Source organism: Poecilia latipinna, unplaced genomic scaffold (assembly GCF_001443285.1).
Source record: "Poecilia latipinna isolate Pla-1442-1.1 unplaced genomic scaffold, P_latipinna-1.0 Scaffold0, whole genome shotgun sequence".
NCBI classification, from domain to species: Eukaryota; Metazoa; Chordata; class Actinopteri; order Cyprinodontiformes; family Poeciliidae; genus Poecilia; species Poecilia latipinna.
The window spans coordinates 687,893-710,844 of NW_015112616.1; the positions used below are offsets into that span (position 1 = coordinate 687,893).

The 22,952-nt window shown below is 38.4% G+C and overlaps 1 protein-coding gene across 6 annotated transcripts in view; it reads right to left on the reverse strand.

The window, feature by feature from the left end:
* Nucleotides 1-22,952, reverse strand: part of mid2 (midline 2) — a 170,802-nt gene that overhangs the window by 30,700 nt on the left and 117,150 nt on the right. For 5 of the 6 annotated variants that reach the window (XM_015029390.1, XM_015029471.1, XM_015029229.1 and 2 more), the window contains 4 exons: nt 18,034-18,099; nt 15,283-15,378; nt 5,686-5,793; nt 1,223-1,371 (listed from right to left, as the gene is read on the reverse strand). In XM_015029390.1, the coding sequence (XP_014884876.1) occupies nt 1,223-1,371; nt 5,686-5,793; nt 15,283-15,378; nt 18,034-18,099 (419 nt within the window). The remainder of the gene's footprint in view (nt 1-1,222; nt 1,372-5,685; nt 5,794-15,282; nt 15,379-18,033; nt 18,100-22,952) is intronic. The other variant, XM_015029552.1, reaches the window with a different exon arrangement.

Sequence of the window (22,952 nt, forward strand, 5' to 3'; positions counted from 1 at the left end):
CCACAAACTGAAACCTCTCACAACTCTGCAGCTCGACAGAAAGGTGCGATTGCTTTGAGGATGATTGAGCAGCTCGTGGCAGGGACCAGAGTTGCAGCAGAGTTACGCAGCAGACTATAGAGTAAAGCACAAAGCAGTTCTAGGCCTTCAAATTCATGGGTTTCAGTGAAATCGGTGAGGGTTCAACAAGACTGAGCAACATAAAACATGCAACTCTGGGTGAAGACTTCTCGACAGGATCTTTGTCTGTGAGAGAGACGGAGTAAAAAAAACGCCTCAGCTCAAGGTGGGAGAAAAGGATGTGGGTAATGAAGACAGAGCTGGCTCTTAAATGATGGATGATTCTCAGCAGAGGCTTGACATTGATTGCAGGAGCCAGGTATGTTCGATACGATGGTGAGTTTACCAGCAGCCCTTCAGCTGGATTTCAGAAGTAAAAACTGAATAAAGGAGAAGTTACTCTGGAGTGAAAGATTTGATTTAAAAAGTAAAAAACGTCTATTTTCAGATACATTATAAATGAGTCTTTTGGGAAAATTCAAAACAAAATCTGATCTAGAGCAACGAACGTACGTAAAGAACCTGGGCTGACTTGAATAAAGTTCCTTCCCACCTTTTATCTTTAATTTACAACCACTTTTCTGTAACTAGGTGTCTAGACTAACTTTTTGCTCTGATTGCACCAAACAGCAGCACAAGAAGTTTTTACTGCCAAGGGATTTAACATAGCATTTTTACAGGCTTAGTTCTTTTCTCATCACTTTCCATAAAGGCAATATTGACTGGTAAATAATTAATAAGTCCAGTAAACATGAACTATTTTCTGACTGGTTTAGACCACAACATGGTCTAATATGAGCCAGTTGAACCGCAGGGAGATGCCCAGTATCAGAAGCTTCTTTTTTCCTCGAATGACTGGTCGCAATGGTTCGACAATGGACATGGTTTAACATGCACTAATGAGAACTCAAGTGGCATTAATATGTTGGTTGATTTAAAGAACAAACTGTGCAGCTATTATTCACATAAGCAGTGGCTTATGTGCTCAGTATTGTTATTGATGTATTCACGATCACTTAAAAAAAATATATCTTAGCAAGGTCTGAGCTGCTTTCAAGCTGGCCACATATTGAATCTTCCAATTGCCTTTGGCAGATAGAGCTAAATACTTATTCCTTTTTCCACCTTCCTGTGTATGCAGAGTTTCTGTGTCATGACCCACCTCTCTGCCACGTTCCTGGCAGACTGAAGGAAGCGTGCATGGTCGTTCTCCTTCAGGCTCTGCTCAGCCTGGGTGATGAGGGCACTGGAGCGCTCCAAGCACTGGCGACAGTTTGCAATCTGCTGAGCCAACTTGCGCAGTTTCATCACCTGAGACAAGCACGAGCACAGCTAAGGTTGCTTCGTTCTGACACAGACACAGATTTATGTTCATTTGCACAAACCGAATCTTGCCAAGATTAATTTCTGTTATGATCACTGTTACAATAACAAGACTGTTTGTGGTTTTTCTTCCATGCTGAAAACGCAGACAACAATGGTGACTTTATAGTGTGTTGCCTGGGAAATGTTTGACTACCAAAACCTCTGCAAGAAGCTTCAGCTGTACACAATCTGTCTTTCAAGCTGATTCTAGTGTTGTCATTGTGGAGGTGTCGAATCTAAAAACCATTCATGCTAGCAGAAGCATTTCAAAGGACCATACAAGGTGCATCATAGTAGCGTAAAGCATAAAACATAAGTTTCAAGTACTTATATTATAATGCTGGTCATTATAATAACTAATATTAATTCCTTAAACTTCACAATTTTATGCTATAGTTTGTGTCAAATTAAATCTCACATAAAATAAATTTGTTGTGCTTGTAACCTAGCGTAATGTTAGGAAACAATCACTTCCTTATCTTCGACCAATATCCACAGCAATGGTCTGCAGGTTTCAGATGCCCATGAAAATACCAAAGGTAGGAAACATGTGATTATGGGCAATCACTATTCACATCCAGAAAAAACTGTACTTTCTGTCCACCAAGAGACAAACCAGGGTTCAAGAAAGGTAATGCTGTAATGCCGTTTCATTCAAAAGCTGTAATGTGATTTCCCATTGAGATTAAGGAAACCATTCAAGCTTTATTTGAAATTAAAGCAATCTGTTTATCTTCATTCAGGCTTATTTCCTGACTCTGGATGTGAACTTAGTTTGATGAAACCCCCTTAATGAAATAACCACAGGCTGTTCAAGAGTTAGAGTAAACAACATGAGAGATACACAAATACAGTGCTTCCTTTATGGGACTTTCCCACTGTAACCATGATTAGTTAGGAGAAGATTAAAAACTCATGCAGGACCGAGCCTGTTCCCACTGGACATTACCATGGAAAACGTCCTAATTACAATGAAAAGCTAAAAACCAATCCACTCTGGCATTTTGGGTCATACTTGGTATGACTATAGCATTCATGCAAACACCTCTATGTTTGCATCAACTGTGAAATGTTTCTCTTCGACTTCGGTGTCAGAAACATAAATCTGAAATGAAGTGAATCATTATCCACCTTTATTCAGCAGGCGATAAAAGGTGCTGAGTGTCGAGTTTTAAAGCTTAAGACTTAATGGGGTGTTTTACTGATGTCTCAGCCAGTCTTTCTCTTTGGCCCTCATGAACAATATTTGAGCTGGTTGGTGACTGGAAACAAGCAAGATGGCCTTAATGATGGGATATTATTTGGCAACATCTGCTGCGAACAACAATTTTAGAGATGATTACTCCTCTCGCTCAGAATAATAGACAATATGGTCGAGACTGAGAGCGCTTCTGTACAAGCATCTGCTTTATTTAAACAGACGAGTCCATGTGTAATAGAAAAAAAAAAGTGGAAAATTACTGCAATATTCTCAATGTCTGATTGATTTAAACAAGTAAATATTTAGATTATATTGATTATCAGAAATAAGCTTTTGACAAATTTGATCAATATTATTCATTTGTGTATTCAAAAGCATAGACCATATAAGGTCACACAATCATTACATCGCACAATGCTGTTCCAATTTCACTGTGTTGATAAATGTTTCTATTTTGTTGCTAAGCTAATGCTAAGGTTTGTCCTTGTTTCACTAACAGCTTTCCACTTCTGGACTGATAGATGAATAAGGAACCAAACGTGAAAAATAAAAATGTATATCAAGTTTAAAAGTAAATCTTCCAGTCTTGGTTCAATTGTTCATTAAACTGTAATATATTTCTACACTACAAGTTCAGCATACCCACCTCCACATGCCTTTCTTTATATGTTACTTACTTTTACTCAAAAAAATAATTCATAAGCCCACATTTTATATTTAGATTGAAATCTCAAGTTCTTTATTGGATTTTAGTTGTCCAAATAAAGAGGAGCAAATAGTAGTGCCCTGGAGAAAAAATCAATACACTACAAGGTACGAGACAGGTGTTCCACTCCTCAGTTGATTTTATAAATGGATGTAGATGATTCGTCAGCTGATGTTTATTTGCAGAGGTACTGCTTCATTGTTCTGAATCAATGAATTGTGTGCTTCTGTAAGAGCTGCATATTTTTTGTTCTCTTTTCTTCATGAAATTTAATATTGTTTATTGATTCAAGGCAGCTAAATAGGACGTCAGAACCTGATATCAGGGATGGAGTCAGGGCTCAAACCAGGACCTTATTAAATGATTGATATCGGAAGACTATGAGTGAACTCAATTCCTGGTCTACAACATATATCCTATCAATTATTTGAAAGGCTCACATGAAACCTGATTGTTGTTCATTTTCAGAAGATTGGCAAAACCCGCTAAAAACATGTGAGAATAAACTTTAAAAACGATTCTCAGAGGCAGCTTCTAACAGTAGTTCTGGCAGGTAAATAAAATCTAACCTGCCATTTTGAGAACTGAAACTTTTTATTATCTTGCGATAATTAAGTACTTGCCTTTTTACTTCAGTAAATAAATACTTAGGAATGTGGCTGCACAATATTAGGAAACTTAATTGGTATTTTACTCCTTCCAACTCTCTCTGCGATCTGAATTACTTACTTGACGGTGCGTTCCATTAAAACTCTAAATTACTTGTATGCATCATTTCAGCATGAGCAAACATTCATCCACAAATGAAAATACTAATCTAACCACCCAGGCAGAGAAATCAGAGAATCTGCAGTGACCTTCAAAATAAAATCCTAAACCTGGCTCACATATCCCCCACTGTCCTGGAGATACACAGAGCGCACTTTTTCATAACTTGTATAATGTTTAATTCAAGGAGCTAACTTTATAAAGAATGTTTCCTGCAAGTTTTATCAATATATGACAAAGGAAAACCAGACTGAAATCCTTATGATCAATAACTGATATCACAACAAAACAGTAAACATGGAGGCACTACCTTGGCACTAATGGAAAAATGGAAAAAAGTGAGTTTATTGATGACTAAAGCTGGATGAAGATTTGTGAACAGCTATAGAAGACATTTTTAACAGTACAGCAGTTTTCTTAACCTCATAGCCTAAATAGCATTGATTTTAATAATGTCTTGGATCAGGTCTCCATATTAGTTCAGTTTTAAGTGACTTGGGTCAGTAGTAAAACTCAGCATCGGGACTTCCCTGGTTTAATGTTCTAGGAAACATTAAAAACAGGAAGAGAGGACGCCTGGCAGACAGCCAGTCATACTATTAAAACACACACATTAGACTATGAGTATGTGTGTTTTATTTTGACAAGTTGTGACTATGACAGCTTAGTAACCCTCGTGAGATCCAGAGCCCATTAGAAGAACTCGAGTACCTGACATCACTGCCTACAACAGAAAACTGGATCAGTGGTTTGTTCAAATATGTAAGACTAACTGTGTTTCGCTGATAATGCGTGGTCATGTGGTATATTCACTTTGCGCATTTCATTCCTTTTCGTGACCCTTTCAGGTATTTCCTGATGTTTTACATTTTCTTTGTTTTTGACCTGTATCTTATCGTCCTCCCTTTCCTGTCCTCTGCCAGACTGACTGAGACTCTTGGGAGAAGAAGCTCTGCCTTTTGTCTGCAATCTCCAGGAATACACTGGCACGCTTCCTTAGTCTTCGAACTGTACACACCAACAAGCCAGTTCTCTCCTTATGGTCAGTGCCCAGGAATATAATAACTTTTCTGCCATCTTAAAAATACTTCAACCAGCAGCGTGCATATGTCCTCTGGGAGAGTCTCTGTCATGAATCCCTAAAAGCTCAGGTAGGAAAAGGAGCCGTTTTATACACGGGTTAGGGTTAGACCACAAACATTTCTTTTTAAATCCTAGACTTCCCTTTGAAACCCAGGAGTGAAGTTCAGAAGTTTTCTACATTTAGGTCAGCTGCCTGCATCTCAGAGGTAGAATACTAAAGAAGAGGCCTGACAAATATATTCAGTCCAGCAGTTCTGGTTTGTTATGCACTCTCTTGTATAAAACCAAAATGTGCTTGCAGACTAGGACTGCTAGTGGCCTCGTCTGCAAGCACAACTGTTTAAATTATGTGAAACTCTCAATTTCTAGTCTATTCATACTAACATGTAAGCATAAAACATGACTAAAGATGCATTTTCCTAAACCCCTGTAGCACAATGTTCCTAAACACATACAACTTTAATTTTCTGACTTTATATCCCAGTATTCTAATAAAATGTACCTTGGACTCTTTGATCTTGACAGCGATGACCTGTTTTCTCTGGCGGATGATTTCCACCAGCTCATCACACTCCTCCACCAGCTTAGCTTCATGCATGGCAGTATTTACCTGAACAACAAATAAAAAAAAGGTAATAAACTTAATAAAAAAATATGACATCTTTCACACATCTTGCATTTCGTTACACTGTTGGAAATAATAAAAAAAAAAAATGTTTTTCTTAGTAAATTATCATTTTAAATCTCCAAAGGTTTCATTCACTTATTATGCAACCCGTACACCTGGAGCGGATGCCTCCAGCAATAAAATGCACCTGGTATGGAAATACTTCTGACGAATGCAGCAATGATAGGCAATTTAACTCACTAATTGTTTTCATGGGAACAACCATAAATCAACATATTGCTAAACTGATGTTAGTCCAAAGGGAGAAAAGAGTGTTGGAACATTAAGTTTATAACATCAGACATGATGGGGAGAGAAAAAGGACAGATCAGTGTAGAGAAACTTGTTCTATTCAGCTCGTAAAATGTACAGCTAGTGGTGGAGGAAAATCCTTACACAGTTTCCCCAAATCGTTACAACGATGCTACAATGAAACTACAACTTGTTCTTTTATGGAACCTGAAAAAGTATTCCAAAACTCCGGTTTGTAGAAATGTACTTTTAGGGGAAAAAAAAAAAAGAGACCGATTATTTGGAATCCTGCAATCTTCACTGGAAGAAAAATCCCACAGATAGCCGTCTGGGATTTACTGGCAAAATATGCTTACATGGTGCCAATTTAATATATTCTGTGATTATATTCGGGCCAAAGCTGCCGAGGCAACTCAGCATCACTTCCCTGTATGAGTCCAACACAGTTTAAACAGCCAACTCTAAAAGTGTTTTTGCTGAGTTGCAACAATGAGCCCCCAGCAAAAGGTCTGCCAACTACATAATATAATTACACTGAAAGCTTCAGAAACACTTACGGCAGGAGTTTAAATGAAAAAAAGGACAGATGTAACTGTACTGCTGAAGAGTGGAGATGAGAAGCTGAGCTGCAAGCGTGCAACTGTTACACCTCTCGTTTTTTTAAATGTAAGGCTTCTGTCAAAGATATCAGGTTCTTAAACTGTACTGAAAGTGTGTGCAAGTATATGAGTTAGTGTCCACGTCTATCTCCTCAGAGAAGCAGAACATGGCTGGGTGAGATTGTATCTGATTTCCGCTCTGTCTCCTGCATGAATTTAATTCTGTATTACATTAAACAATTCAAACTATACACGGTACAACACAGCATAGGTGTACGGATGTGGAAACTGTATTTGCAATAAAGCAGAAAATAAAAAGCTGCACTCATCTTCTCTGAGCCCTGCTGAGATCTTTACCTCACGATGACTGGAGACCCACATCAGAGAAATTACAAAGTTTTCTCAGGAACACTTGGGAAACAAAGCAACCCGGTGCAGTGAGAGATAGAGGCTTTAACTGTTTAAACAGCCACATTCAGAGCTGTCCAAAAAAATGCAGACAAGCAGCAAGAAAGTTTTCCTCGCAGAGACGCGTGCCATCAAAGATGTTCTCCAATGCCACAACATCCACAAGGCGCATTGTAGCTTTAACTGCTTGACTGAGTCCTAGAGTATTTGTTGTCAAAACAAGCCATGCGTGAGGCTATTCTGCTGTGTACCAATTCATAATAACTTATACAACATTGGAGAACAGTCTGGAAGGAGAAAACCTTCAATTTTCAGCCAAGATGGAATAAAAAACATAAAATGTGAAAATTAAATGAAAGGGACCAGAAGTGCGCTGCTAAAATGCAAAGACTAATCCTGTCAGGTTAATTACAGATGTGATAAAATTATTTGTAATTTTTATTTTATTTTTGTTCACATTTGTTTGTTGGTCTTTAAGTGGATATTAAAAAACTGTAAAATAACTGAAGTGACTTAGTAATTCATTTCAAAATGGTACACTTATTTTCATTCGTTACAGTGTTAAATTAATCAATCGCTTATTTTTGAAGATTATCACATACAGATATAACAGAAACATTAAATTGTGTTTCTCAGACAACTAAAATAGCAACTAAGACCAATGAAAAGTATTTTAATAGAGAAATTCTTTGTTATGCTCCACACATTGCCAGAGAAGCTGGCTGTTCAGAAAGTAACGTAAGGTTACTAAAGTAATTACATTACATTAATTAATTACATTAATTACATTACTAAAGTAATGTAAGGTTTAGTGGAAGAAAAAAGTGTGGTAAAAAATGTTTGCACAGACAACTGATAAGTGCAGCCTGGGGGGAAGTTAGAAAAACAGTTAATTCAAGTTTTTGGGGCAGATTTCACAGAGACAGACTGCATCGAGAATACGTACTTTATAGACAGACAGATTCAGGACATTGGCTGCAGCTGTCACTTGTTTTGAGTCACTTCTGACCAAGAGACAACATCAGAAACATCTTACTTGAGCTAAGAGGAAGAAGAACTGACCTGATGCTGCTTATGATGAAAGTAAATTTTGCATTTCTTTAGTCAAACAAGGTCTCAGAGTATAGAGGAATAGTGTAGGGTGCAGTCAGTCAGCTCTTTGCAGAAGTTTCTACAGTCAGGGAAGATTTCATGTGTTGGTGTTGCTCCACTGTGTTTTGTCAATTTAAAAAATGCAGCGCATGCCTCGTTTCTCCAGCAGCACTTTGCACCTGACCTCGCTGCCAAAACTAACAGTTCCTGGTTTTAATTAGATTGGATTTACTGGGCTGATTGACCACCAGAGGTTATGGGCTATTGTCGGGAGGAAGATGAGAAACACCAGAACAATGCAAATGAGCTGAAGGCCAATAAAGAAGCAAGGAAAAAAAAAAAAAAACTCAACAGAGCCATGAACTGATCTCCTCTATCACATGCCTCATTGATGCAGTAATTCATGCACAAAAAGCCCAGACCAAGCATTGAGTGCAAACACTGAACCGTTCAAGACTAGCATTTCTATATTCACCATTCCTTTCTAATGGTTCTTCATAATCTTTACATTTTCAGAAAAACTCAATTCCAATGTTTCAAAAGTCGTTAGGCATTATTGTTAAAATAAATAAATACATTCCTGAAACAATTAAATATGTCTAGAATTACATGTACATTTAAAATGTTTATAAGTGTAGAAGGTGTAGAGAGTTAAAATAGGCTCCATTTTAGAGAGCAGACTGAAAAAGCAAAAGATTGTCTAAAGTAATATAAATGTCCAACACATCTTTTACTTTCTAGTGCGTAATTATTTGCTGGAATAATGGGTGCTGAGTGTTTTAAAGGTGGCCCAGAAGGCTTTTTCCTTTAGTGAGTTGTAAACCTCAGCACAGCCACCATAAAAGCTCTGCAACGGTTCCAAAGCCAAAACAAAATGACTTTTCTCCCTACAGCTGCTCGTAAGGCCTCATTTACACAACAGGATTCTCTTTCCTGAACAGGTATTAACAAAACAATAAACAATAAGAAAAACCAGCTTTACAATGACTGGAATAGCTTTTCTAACATTTTTCTCTTACTGCGTTGTCAAAAAGTTCCAGTAAGGCTTCTAAACACTTTATTCACATTTTAGGAAAATGCCATTTTAATTGCTCCTTTCACTCTTCTCATATTATGTTATTTTGAGCACTTTCTGTGTATTTGACTGTTTTGGCTATTATCATCTAAACCATAATGTGGACATCCATTACAGAAAGAGGCCAGCCAAATGGACCCATATATTACAGCCATGAATAGCATGAATGCATTTTGAAACATAACAATCTATCTTGTTCTGCCTATTGATATGATGATGATGATAACACATTTTTTACACACACACACACATATATATATATATATATATATATATATATATATATATATATATATATATATATATATATATATATATATATATATATATATATATATGCAAATGCACAGTTTAGTCAAGGAGAAATAAACTTTGTCTGCCTTTATTGATATGTCTGTCTGCAGTTCAGCCAGTTCACTGAAAGAGATATGTAATTATCACATAGTCTGACCACATAAGATTGTCGTCGGGGGACGTTGCTGACTGGGTGCTTATGGAGACCTGACACTGACACCCTCAGTTGAAGTCTGAAAGGGGCTTATGAAACTACTTACTGTAACAACCAAGTTCCACTCATCGCTCCACAAAGCTCATTATTACCCAGCAATCCACTTAAGCCTCTTTATTCACAGCTATTCACATAAACACACACACTTATTACTACTATCTTTGTAAGGACACTCACTGAAACAAACAGAGCCCTTCAACCTTCCCTAAATGTTTGACCCCAGCTAAAACCTAATCCCGAACTTCACTCCAAAACCGAGTCACAAGCTGCTGGCGTCTTTTTGGGGATTTTTTTTTTTTTTTACAAGTGCATTAATTCATAGATCTAAAAAGACCACAGAAATATGATTATTATGACAAATAGAGAATCGAAACAGGGCAGTTACAGAAACAATCTTCTCTGTGGTCGTTCTGCTTATTCAAAGGACTAACACTAATGTCTATCTTGTGGGAAATTTCTATCATTAATTTCCCTCGTTAAAAACTGTAAGACTTCCAGGAGTAATAGAGTTTCCTTTACAGTGCACCACAGGACTACAATAATCTGTGCATGCCTGGTTCAATCTAATAAATATATATTTGTTCTGGTTGAGGAACGTAGAGCAAGATGCACAGTGTAGTTTACCATCCATATGTCGTTATGTCTACCTTTGTAAAGCAAGTCTTCTTTTATATCTTTCTTACCGCATTAATATTATATTTTAAAATGATTATTTTTCCATCTTTTTATCACCATAAACATATCACAGATTATATCCCACATCTCACATCTACAATACATGAAGTCCTTGCAGAACTACAATAATCTGCCACAAGTTTGTTGATCGGGTTTCTTTTTCCTGCCATGAGCAAGTTGGCATTTTTAAAGTCGAGAACAGTATCGTTCTCATGACATTCAGTTCAGCTGCAATTATACTCTCTTTAGTTCAACCATTGCACATTCAGTGCCTTGCAAAAGCACTCAAACCCCTTAAGCCTTTTTTACAATTGTCACCTTACAACCAACATCTTGAATGTGTATTTATAGGATTTCCCTGTGACAAACTAACACAAAGTAGTGCAAAGTTATGAGGTGTGAGGGCGATGGCTCATTGTTTTCAATTTAATTTTAGATATTTAATTTTGACAAGTTAGCAATTGCATACAGACCCACAAAAACCTAACTTTGTAGAGCTACCTCCCACTGTAATTTCAGCTGGAAATCTTTTTCTTCCACGTTGATTGCACACTTAGAATAAATGTGCAATATACTTCTTGTAATTTTCTCAGATTAATGCTCTCCTTTCCCAAACTATCGATTCAGATGGATAGCCACGTCTTGTTAAATCTCTAGTTATTGCCTACTCTCTCCATCTTCAGATGATGGATAACTCTGAACTGTTCAACGGCTCAGATATTATTTTATAACCATCACTTCTTTATACGCCTGACTGCTTTATCTCTCACATGTTTGCTGTGTTCCTTGGTTTTCACAGTGCAGGTTGTTGACTAATAGTATAACAAATATAGAAGTGACTTCTGAATAACAAAATAATTTATTTGGCTGCTGGTCTATTCCAACAAAATGCCAGTAAAATACTCTGAAATTTGAAGTGTAAAAATGTCAAAAAGGAGAAATGTTCAGGCTGCATGAATACGTTTGCAAGATGCTGTATTACAAATCTCAGATGTTGTGATACAGAAATGTGTAAATTGATAAAACGTTACAATAACACCTAATTATCATAATCACACTTATGTTTAAATGCGAAATTAAGGAACTGGCTTAACTGAGAACACTGTGGACAAACACAATTTGACCATCTACTAAAACCAAATCCACTTTTAAAAACAGGAATGCCTTATTATGCGACATTTTCCTATTGCAATTGCATTGTCACACTCTGCTAAAAGTGGAGCTGCTAATGACACATATTGCTGGCAGGCAGATCTCCCCAATGCTCCCGTGGAAAGGTTACAGACGGTATCTGAGACCTGAAACAAAATATCAGGCAGCACTGCAGCCATCTTCCACCGCTGATTCATATTCTGCACACAGTGGGATCACTTTCAGTGTACACACACCCAGACAGGCCTCGACTAATGACTTGCAGCTCGCTGCTTAATCGGTCGACATACAAGTCTGAGCGTTTAAACCCAGTAAGCTTCTGCCTGATGTGTTTCTTTCGCTTTTTTCCCCCTCCATCAGCTCTAAAGGCTCACATGAAACTTTAACTGGAAAACTTAGGGTTGGAAACACTGGCTGCTGCCTTTTCTGCTTCCTAGATAAAAAGCTTACTCCACAATAGCCGTGTCTGAGTGAAGCTTCCAAGTAATTAACACATTATTAAAAAGTTTCCACTTCTTAAAGCTTTGGCCCCTTCTAAGAGCGTAAACTGTTCGTGAAGGATGCTAAAATGTGAATCACCACCAGGTTTTAACATCTTGGAGGAATAGCCATTCAATATAGTGTAAGGGTGAAGACTCATTGAGAATTCAACAATAATATGATAAAAACTTGTTCAGTAGAAAGACTGAGCTCATTGTTGGTCAGAAATTGTAATAGATTTTATGTAGTTATTCAATATCAAAACCAGTTAAACATGGTTGTTGTATTTAAAAATCAAGAAATCAACTTCAAAAATGTAAAAGAAAGTCCTATAATATAAATTATGAGGGTTTTTCTAGTTTTTAAGGCTGACTTAATTGAGCATCTCCTTTTGACCATTACAGAGCTTAGCCAAACAATCACATTAGGAGTTTATATAAAACACCAACACCAAGTAGTGCATAATTATAAAGTGGACAGAAAATGTTTTGAGCTTTTTTTCTATTTTTTGTATCAATAAATACATGAAAATTGTGGCGTACAGTCACATGCAACACCCATTATTCAGACTTTGGATGTCATTAGTCTGCATATCACCTGTTTTAATGTTAGTACAAATATTTTAATTCTGCAGGAGGCCTCAAAGCTTTATTTACATCATGTTTTAATCCATCCTCCATTAAACACAGAGGTGGCAGCATCAGGCTGTGGGAAAGCTTTTCTTTGGTAAACACCAAGAAAGTGCGAAGAAGGTTTAGGAGATGGGTGGAGCTAAACACAGGCTGATCCAGTTAAACCAGTTAGAGGCTAAAAACAAATACATACAACAGTTGTTAGGTTTTTCATTTTAAATATTACTTTAAAACTCATAACATCTTAATACACCCCCCCAATCAATATGCATGAACTAAATCTGAAAAAGGTCAAAATAATTCAAACACTGAATAGTCCCGCTGATCTGTATTATTTTAAACAAAATCACCATCCATTCGAAAGAAAACCTGAACTCAACTCAGAATGCTATTAAGCCGGAAGAAAAACAGCAAATATTGCGTTAAAGCGAGACGTCCCCGAGGACACAGGCAGCCTACTCACAGTCAAGTCAGCACATCCTTTCTACGACTTAAGAAAAGCTAATTCCCCAATGAGAAGCCCTCGCTGCTGTGTGTGCTGACACACTGGAAGAGAATTCGCACTATGTTTGATCATGTCTTTGGTGCCAATACAGTACGCTTGCAAACAGAGAGCAGAGAAATCCAGGTCACGCTCAAAGCCCTTCAAAGATTTCTTATTTTGCACACAGTTGTCTCACTCCACTAAAACTCCCATTTCCTTATTCCCTTTTTGTGTTGCACTGCATTATTACTGAGCATTTTCCTCTGCGCAGCGCCTCTGTCTGTTCTGGTAATCATTGCTAGTCACGCTAGCATTCAGAGTATGCCCTTTTTGCCCTCTTCTCTGTTTGCCATGCTGACCCTTGTTTGTTGTTTTTCTTTTACCGTCCTGTTTTTCCTCGCAGCTTTTTTCCCATATTTGGATTCCCTATTTTCTTCTCCTCGTTAGTCCTCACTTCCCCTTTCTCTTCCCTTCCCATTACACTTTAACAACCTTTGTGCTTTAATGCGGTTTCGCCTAGTAAATAATTAATACCTTGACCTCTTGCCACTAAGACCACATCAAACAGCAGCTTTAAGGGGGTTCCTTTAATGTTCTCCTTAAATTTATCTTTTTCAACCATCATATGGTTTTGAATAGTTAGTATAAATTTTTTAGCAGGATCCTTGAACGCAAACCCGAGCGAGAAGGCGTTTGTTTCCTCGCTGTTGATGAACATTTTGTCTGTACTCAATAAATCACACAGCGATCATTTCATTTTTGATTGGGTTGCATGAGTTGGTGCTCAGAGACCTCGGAGTGACTCAGAGAAAGTGGAGTCATGCCCCGCTAATAAGAAACATACTACGTGGAGAACGATGGCATTTGTCCTCACCAGCCATTAATGTCAAATCTCCCAGAGAAATGATGGCATTTATTAATAGTGAGTGTGCAGACGGAAAAAATGTGCTCACATGTGTGTGACTCTTAACTACCGCATAGAGAAGCGCGAACAAGCGGCGGGTGAATATTAGCATTCTCTGAATGTAGTTGTTAAATCACAGCTTGAGCTTAAATGACAAAAACCGGCAGACAGCTCCAGGTATAGATGAGGACAACCGGCTGTGAAATAGTCCTGTGAGCTTGTCACAAACCTGCATCAGAGTAAGATGTGACACATTGCTGAATAAGTTTGTGACAAGTTGCAGAGATGTATGTCATTTGACATGTAATCTTATTTAACTTCACAGGGGACCATGATTTGCTTGTGTGGGTGGTTCCAGAGCAAATTAAACTACTGAGTGTTAAAACGCCACTTCATCTTAAAAATGAGCTCTTCCATGGTGAGATTTACTGAAAACTGGAGTCAGAGTGGGGCTTCATGGGTTTCTGGAGACAATAATCTTTACCAGTAAAACATTGCAGGCAACCATCTTGTCTTTCCCATCCATCGTTGCCAGGTTGGTGAATTCCAGACCCATTTAGTCTTATGATGGAGCTCAATAAATAAGAATTAAGCAACTTCAGCTAGTTTCCGTGAATAATTAGTTACAGTAAACTGCAATACACATTTGTTGAAAGCTAAAGGTCATAATTTGGGTCCAGCTTAAAGTATTTATTTAAGTAGCAGTGGCTGATTATGATATGCTATATGAATTTCACTTTCTTGTCAATAGTTTTAGTGTTTTGAAGGACTTTATAATTGTAATAAAAATTACTTTTTTAAAAATAAAAATCCCCACAAAAACACTGAATCTCAGGTTAGACACTAAAAAGAACCAAAGCCGCTAAAAAAATAGTTCTTACTTTAATATGATCACAGTGGGGGTCATAACACAGGAGGAGGAGGGAGGGAGATATTAAGAGGAGCTTTAACTAAAATCTAGGGTAAGCCTCAGTAATATGGTAAGATATACAGATTTGGTCAGCCAGCTGATTGGGGGGTTTACATTTGCTGGCAAAAAAAAAAAATACAATTAAGATTACATGAGCTCTTAAAGGCTGCGATCTTGGAACCGAGGTTTTCTATTAGAGCGCGGGGAAAGATGAGCAGTCTCATCTTACTGACATTAACAACATGAACACATATGGCATACCTCAACCTGCTGGCAGATCTGAATGAGCTTGGCCATTTGGTTCTCCAGTTCACTGTTCCTCTTCACCAGGTTGGTCAGGTTGTTCTCCAGAGTTTGCTGTTTGAAGGGACAGGGAGGGGAACAAAAGGAAGAAAAAGAGAATGAGAGAGAGGAAGAGATCACTAACAATGTCTGTCTGAGTGCCAGATTTTCTGGCAATTCTATGTGATCACATTTTAAAATTTGTGTGTAATGTGATGATGAATAATGTGTCTTTTCATTTACTAGGTAATAAGATGGTAATATATCTGAGTTGCTGAGTTTTCTAAGACATAAACACCAAACAGGCGCAACATTTTGACCTAATGCTGCCAATTAGTGTGTTGGTCGCACTTTTCGCTGCCAAAGCAGCCCTGACCCATGAGGTGCAGACGTTAGTCTAGACCCAGAAGGCTTGCTGTGGTGTCTGGCACTAAGATGTTACCAGCAGATCGTTGAAGTACAGCAAGTTGTGAGGTGGGCCTCTATAGATCAGACTTCTTAAGCCAGCACAGATGCTCAATTTAATTAAGATCTGATCATTTGGAGGCCAAGTCAACACAACAAATCACTGCTGAACCATTTCTGTTTGTGGCACGGTGCATTATCCTGCTGAAAGAGATTACAGCCATCAGCAAATACAGTTCACCCAGGGTTTCTCAGCAGAACACTGTTCAAAGCAGAACACTGGCTCGGCCAGCTCACCGGCTCCCAAAGAGAGCCCCTCCTTTTATACTGCAGTTATAATGCCAACTGTGTTTGCTTTTGGCTGTGGCCAGAGGTCGGCATGGGCAATCTGACTGATCTGCTGCTTTGCAGCCCTATAAGCAGCTGTTTACTGTGTATTCTGCCACCTTCCTGTTTGAGGTACAGTAGTTCGCCTGTAGGACGAGGATCTGATCCTTCACTGCAAAAACACAAAATCTTACCAAGTATTTTCGGTCTGGTTTCTAATGTAAATATCTTAATATACTTGAAAAATGTCAAAACTAACTTAAAAGTAACTTTTAGCTAGATAAAGAAGGTTGTTGCAAGTCCATAATTCCTTAATGTTGATTTAAAAAAAAGTACTAGTTCCACTGGCAGATTATTTTACTTACAATATGGGAAACACCTTCAACCTTGGGAGACAATCTTACCCACCAGTGTAACCATCTCAAAGTTGCCCTTGTTGAACTTTCTCAGATCCTTATATGTGGCCATTTATTCCAGCTGTCAACAAGTCATCTTTGAGGTCAGTGCTCATTTATTGCCTAATACATCCCACCTACTATCAGGTTCAACGATGAAGAGATGATTAGTATGAATCACCTCATCTGTCAGTGATCAAACGCTGTGCCTGATTGGTGAATGGTATAATCCACATTAGAGCATTTGAATATTTATACATGCTGAACAGAGAGTTTTTTGATTATTTTTAGTGCAGCTCAAACATAGAGAGTTTAGGGCAATAAAAGTAAAAGCCTTATTGATATTTCCAGGTATCTTCTGGGTGGGATGTTATAATAAAGTGCAACACAACACTACATAGGTAAATCATGCATTGCTATGATGGATCTTATATTAAAGTAAATAAAACCCTACCAATTAACAACTTTGCCTTGGATTGTACAAGGTTAAAGCTTTCTATTTGATCATCAATTAAATATATTTTCACACTTAGGGTTTGTTCTTTGGTAAGTAGATGTAGAAAATGGAAGAGATTACTTCAAACCTGCTTAATGTAATGAAAGAAAAGCTTCTATCAGGGGAGACTTAATATTGTACAATAAAAAATGAGTGAAACGTTCCTTCTGACATGAATGTGTGGAGAATGAATGTTACACATGTGAGGAATTCAGGAATAATCATAAAATAAAAGTCTCTGAATGTTTGCTTAAATGGAAGCACATGATTTTCTTCTGATTATTTCATCTTGTCAGGTTCATTCTTCATATTCCCACAATAAATCTCTATTAGTGCAAATAAATGCAGCATCCAAAACAGGAGGTGATACAAGAGCCAACAAACGTCCATTTGTGTTTTAACTGTCTAACCTTATTTCATGTTACATCAAAGCCACGGAAAGAACACTGTGATCTCTGAAAATAATCAGCCTTCGCTAATAATTTTAATGATCAAACACTCAATTACAGCCCATTGACCGTGGCTGTTTAACCAATGCAAAACAAAAGACGATCTCACAGAAAAATAAACTCACTCGTGACAGTACAAAAGATAAAAAATGGAGATAAGGAAATGAGAAGGCACAAAAAGGAGCTGCCATTCAAAACGAAGCAAATCAATGGTGGAGGCATCAAAAACAACATTTGCAGCTGCAAAGAAAACAGTGGAACAAAGCAGCAGACAAGCGGCGGGCGTTTGAAGTGTCTCCACTCATGCAAGTGAAGAGGGGGAGTGGATCTGGACGAACACCTGGTCTGTAGGTCGTTTGCCTGAATGCAGCTCTGTTTGCTTCCCCCCTCAATCAGGAATCCTTAGTGGTTTCCAGTATCTCCTCAACCTGTCAGTCAGCCTGATATACTCTGTCTATCTGTTGTCTGTTTGACTTTGTGGCCACTTAATTACCTATCCAATTCCTTATCTTCCTTTCTGCATCCTGCCCTTATCCGGCCAAGTGTCTACCTGTGTGCCTTATTGTTGCTCTGTGGGAACAGCGGAGGAAGGGGGGAGGGAGTGTGGATGGGCACAGGGGTTTCGGGGTTCTGGTAAAAAGGCAGCCGGGGAACTCACCGCAGCGCTTGTCTTTGAAGCCTCCATTACTGCATCTGACACTCTGCCCGGGCTCACCTGATAAGCCTACAACACACACACATACACCTACATAAGTGCACACGTAAACACACACACAGACAAGCTCGATCGCACAACATCTGCAAGCTTAATGCACAGCAACCGAGGAGAGGCGCTCCAGAGAATGTTGAATGCAGATGAGACAGAAACGTTTAGGCTGGCTGTTGACATTTGTTCCTTCAGAAGCAGCGCTGAGCTTAGATCATGAGAGAGAGAGAGCGCTGGGCTGTCTCAGGGAGCCTGAAGAGGAGCCTCAGTGAGTGGGGACAGATGGGTCATTAATTAGCAAGCTGGGGACCAGGATGATTAATACATCAGAACACAGCTGCCCCACCTGAGACTGCAGGGAAGTAAGCTCCTCTGTCCGCAACAGACCTACATACATGTATGCATGCTGTGGTTTATGACTCACTGGGTGTTTCTTTGCTACAAATGTGTGTCTGGATACCACAAGAGATGGACTTCTACCCAGGTTTATTCACAAAATGCCAGCACATTAGAAGGTGACCACATTGAAAATACCTAAGTGCGTTCTCGCCCTGACATAATGTCCAACTTGCAGCATTAAATACTTAAGCACCAAGAAGTCAGCTGGTGACCAGAAGTGGCGGGCCATGATCTTAAAACTCTTTCTTCAAAAACAATGAAGACACAATACTTGAGAGCTACCAGATCACGCTGAGAGCAACACTAAACTCAGTTAAATAGTTTCAATATCAGTTTAGCTTTTAAGACCAAAAGTTATTTAACAGGAGTCTGTACTTTTTATGGCAAGACTTGTTAAAGATTAATACAGGCTGTGAAAGAGAAAGAGACTTGGACCGTAGATAACTGTCTGGGTGAATGGACTTTAACAAAAATGTTCTGTTTAGTCATGTGAAGCCTTCATCCTCCTCTCATGAGAGACGCATGGGAAATGTTGGCATCCTTTCAAATTCTGAGTGGTGCATCTATATTGAACATGTGACATTATTTTCAACAGTTTAGTAAAAGAGTAAAAACATGTTTTTTTCAATTTCAAACAAAAAACCTTATGCAAGTCATGAACAAATTCAATGACTTAGCCTCCCATACATCTGTGTTTTAGACTTCTGCATTACCAGCCAAATTATTAAATTATTATTAAGGCTCAAATCATAAATTTCTGCAATAAAACGAGGTCAGTAGCAAAGCAACAAAACACTCAATTTCTAAAAAGAAATAATCAAAAGTTTGGTCTTGAACCTCTCTCACCTCGAAAGTAAACATAAGTCAGTAGACCGATTCAAAAAGGACAGTGGACAAGGATCTCACAGCGCTACAAAAATAGAAAAAATTCTCCCCAAAAATCTGAATAACATTGTTTCATGAACAACAGTGGTCAAGCAGGGGCAGAACGCTGTATGAGTCAGATGGAAATGACTAGGCGTAGCCTCAAAAGTGACTTAGAAGAGGCAAAACTTGCTGACTTGAATAGCATCTGGGCTGCCAGCCATAGCCAGTGCTGGTCAGTGAGTAATGCAGTAATTTACGCATGTTTTGATGATCAAAGTTGCAGAAATAAACCCCAAAGACGAGTACTACAGCAGTTAGAAGACATCACAGGAGTTGGGAGGGATGCTGATTTATATACAATCTGATTTTTCAAGACAGTGGGAAAAAAAGACGAGGATGAGAGAGAAGGTAATATGTAGTGCCTTGCAAAACCATTATTATCCCTTCAGCATTTTCACATTTAAAAAAAGATTACAACCAACAGTTTGTATTTATTTCATTGGAAATTTATAAGACAGACCAATAGAGTAACACATAGAAATACTGATAAACTGCAAATCTCCCTAGCCGTCGCCATCCACCTAAATATAGGAAGTAATTCTGGAGGAACTGTTGCGATATAACTTAGGTGAAATAATCTGTCAATGAGTTTACAATCTGGGTTATGGTATGTAGGGACACAACAAATATATGGAAGATGCTGTAGTAAGAGGAGGCATTTGTTAAACATTAATAGCCTATGGGTTCAAAACAGTGTGGCAGAAAACACTTCACATCGTCAAGAAAACATCGTGCTCCTGTAAAACATGGTGGTGGGAGGGCTCCGTAGTAACTAACCACGTTCCCCTTCCAACACGGAACAACAGGTAAAACGAAACACAGGGTCAACCCGGAAGATAACACATAGATTTGTTTTATCTTGTCATCCAGGATATTTTTAATTTCTTTACGTAGATACAGGAACACAATTTGTGATTTCTGTTCACAAAGGTTTGGTCTGACTTCTACTGTCACCCTTACAGGTTCTGCCTTGTAGGGAAGATAGGTGACAGAAAGAGTGAAGCAGGAGCAAACCTCAACAAGAAAAATCATTACAGCACCCAACAGGCATCGGAGATAGCTAGCACCACCCAGAGATAGTGAGCTGAAGCAGAAAAAAAGAACATAAATAGAAAAAGGAAATATCGACAGAACAAAGACAAGAAGGAGGTTGCAACCAACCAAGTGTTGAATGGATGGTTTCAGGCATGGGGTAATATCAGTCATCCTCTGATTCAGCTCTGGACATGGCATCTTATGACAGCGAATACAGAGAAGGCCACTGAGATGGAGGGGGTTGATGAGATGGAAATAGGTCTGGGCCCCATGCTGTGAGGGGCAGCTCGGCTGAGTAGTTCCCGTCTGGCTCGCCCTCCAACCCGGTCGTCTTTCCGTCTCTTCTCCTCTCTTCTTTTCTATTATTATTCATCTTCCTGCCATTCACTGGCTTACACTTTTCCTTATACAGTATGCTTTTTCGAGCTCTTCAACCTGTGTCTGGCTGCTTCAGTCCTTATTCTGTCTGCCCGCAGCACAAGTACATCCGCGACTGCTGACAGCCCCTCAACTTGGGTTACATCAGCCGCCTGCACATGACATCATTGTGTTGAGGGGCTTCTGGGCTTCATTTCCTTACAGATGATCCATGTCTACTAAGAAAAATTTCCTATTTATGTTACAATATCCACGGAGAGAGAAGAGAGGGATAATAGCTGTAAAAATGGACAGCTATGCGTTTGACACAACTGTCACAATTCACTGTTATCGTCACAGTCCAGAGTGTTTCTTGGGGTTTGTTTACTTCAAAGTGCTGCTTAATAACAAAATCACACAGAATTACATCATCTGGGCTGTGCATCGGGGGCAACTTTGACAGTAATTATGAATTATTATTTAGATTTCGGTGAAATATTATTATGCTAATCCTAACACAATGGCCACTGAACTTATTTTAGATGAGGTTTGAATTAAACCTCATCCAAAGCAATTAAGACAATTAGTGTAGAACAATTTGCATTCATCAATTGCAGTACTGTTGTTTGTTGAACAAATACAAGGACAAACATATCAAATAAAAAATGGTAACATGAGGATGGAAATGTGAAAAACATCCTAAGGTAATGTGAAGTAAAATTGACTTTAAATAGGTGAAATTAAACTCAATTAAATCCCCTGAAAAAAAAAATCACTGAATTTATAGGTGGAAGTAAAGATAAGCATCTTCATCAGTGTCTGATGTAAAAATAGCACAGACAGTCAAACGTGTAAAAGACCAAGAGAGTCTCAGAATGAGTGCTTCTGGAGCATTCATTAGATTAGAGTGCCACTTAGAAACAGCAAAAGATAACATCTTACGAATTTCCACTTTTCGTCCCAGAGGACGCAATTTTATGCTGAACTCTGCCCCTGTTTAATTAGATGACACTCACCAGTAGTTGAATTTCTGGGTCATTACAAGAATCGTGACAACAAAAGTCCAAGAGAAACCACAACACAGACAGAACATAACTCCCTAAGGCCAAGCATGTATGTTCAAAGTCTTTTCTTATAATTTAATCAATACTTTCCCCTATCCACAAGAGAAACAAGACACTAAGAGATCCAGAAACGAAAGCAAGAGTTTTAGCTCACACAGAGCTGAACAAGCTCACTTTCCAGAAGTTGTTAAGAAGGCTTTTCAGAATCTGGACATGTCGTAACTCAAGCCTCCTGGGAAACACTGCTTTTTGTCTAACGATGATATTTCATAGAATAAAATCCTTGGGAACAACAAATTGTAGCAGCTTATTTTAAACAGAGTCATGCTTGTCACACAACCTTCAAGCATGGAGCTCAATTAATGAGGCCAATAGGGATGCAAAAACCTAGTGAAAATGCAAACACATTTTTCTTCTGTCTTGCTTAAAAAAAGCAGATTATTAGACTATGGTGGCCCCTGTACCGAATCCATCAAGACAAGAGTTTTCTGCTAAGAAATGCACTGCAGAAAAAGAAATATTACATTACTACATTAAAGTTAAAAGCACACATGTTCACTTATTTCCTCAGACTTGTTGGAAAAAGCTAAAAAAGGGAAAGAATGAAAAACAGAGAAAAAACTTTCCAAAGCTTTTACCACGGTTCCCAAAACACTTAATATTGGAGGATGGTACCTTAAATGGACACAAATCCAATAAAAATTGTAAGTTTTTAGCCGCGTGAGGGGATTAAGGTCAAGCCATTTCTCACTGGCTTTGAAAGGGAATAATGACTGTGTAGTTAATGTCATAACCACCGAGCACCAGTGAGGAGGTCTGGCATTTAAATTTGTTTATAAGACTATTTGATATTCATGGAGGTGTCTGTGCTTTTAGCTTCCCAATTATTTGTTAAGGTCTGCAACAGTATAACCTGGGACTCCTGAGGACCAGTCGAATGGACGGAGAGAATAAAAATGAAATGGGGGAAAAAATAAAAATAAAAAAAAAATGAATTTGTACGAAGCACAGGCATTACCTTGGCCACTTTCAGATCCTCTGTCCTTTATGAGCTGTTTACCACGAGATTACAGACAAATGATACCAAGA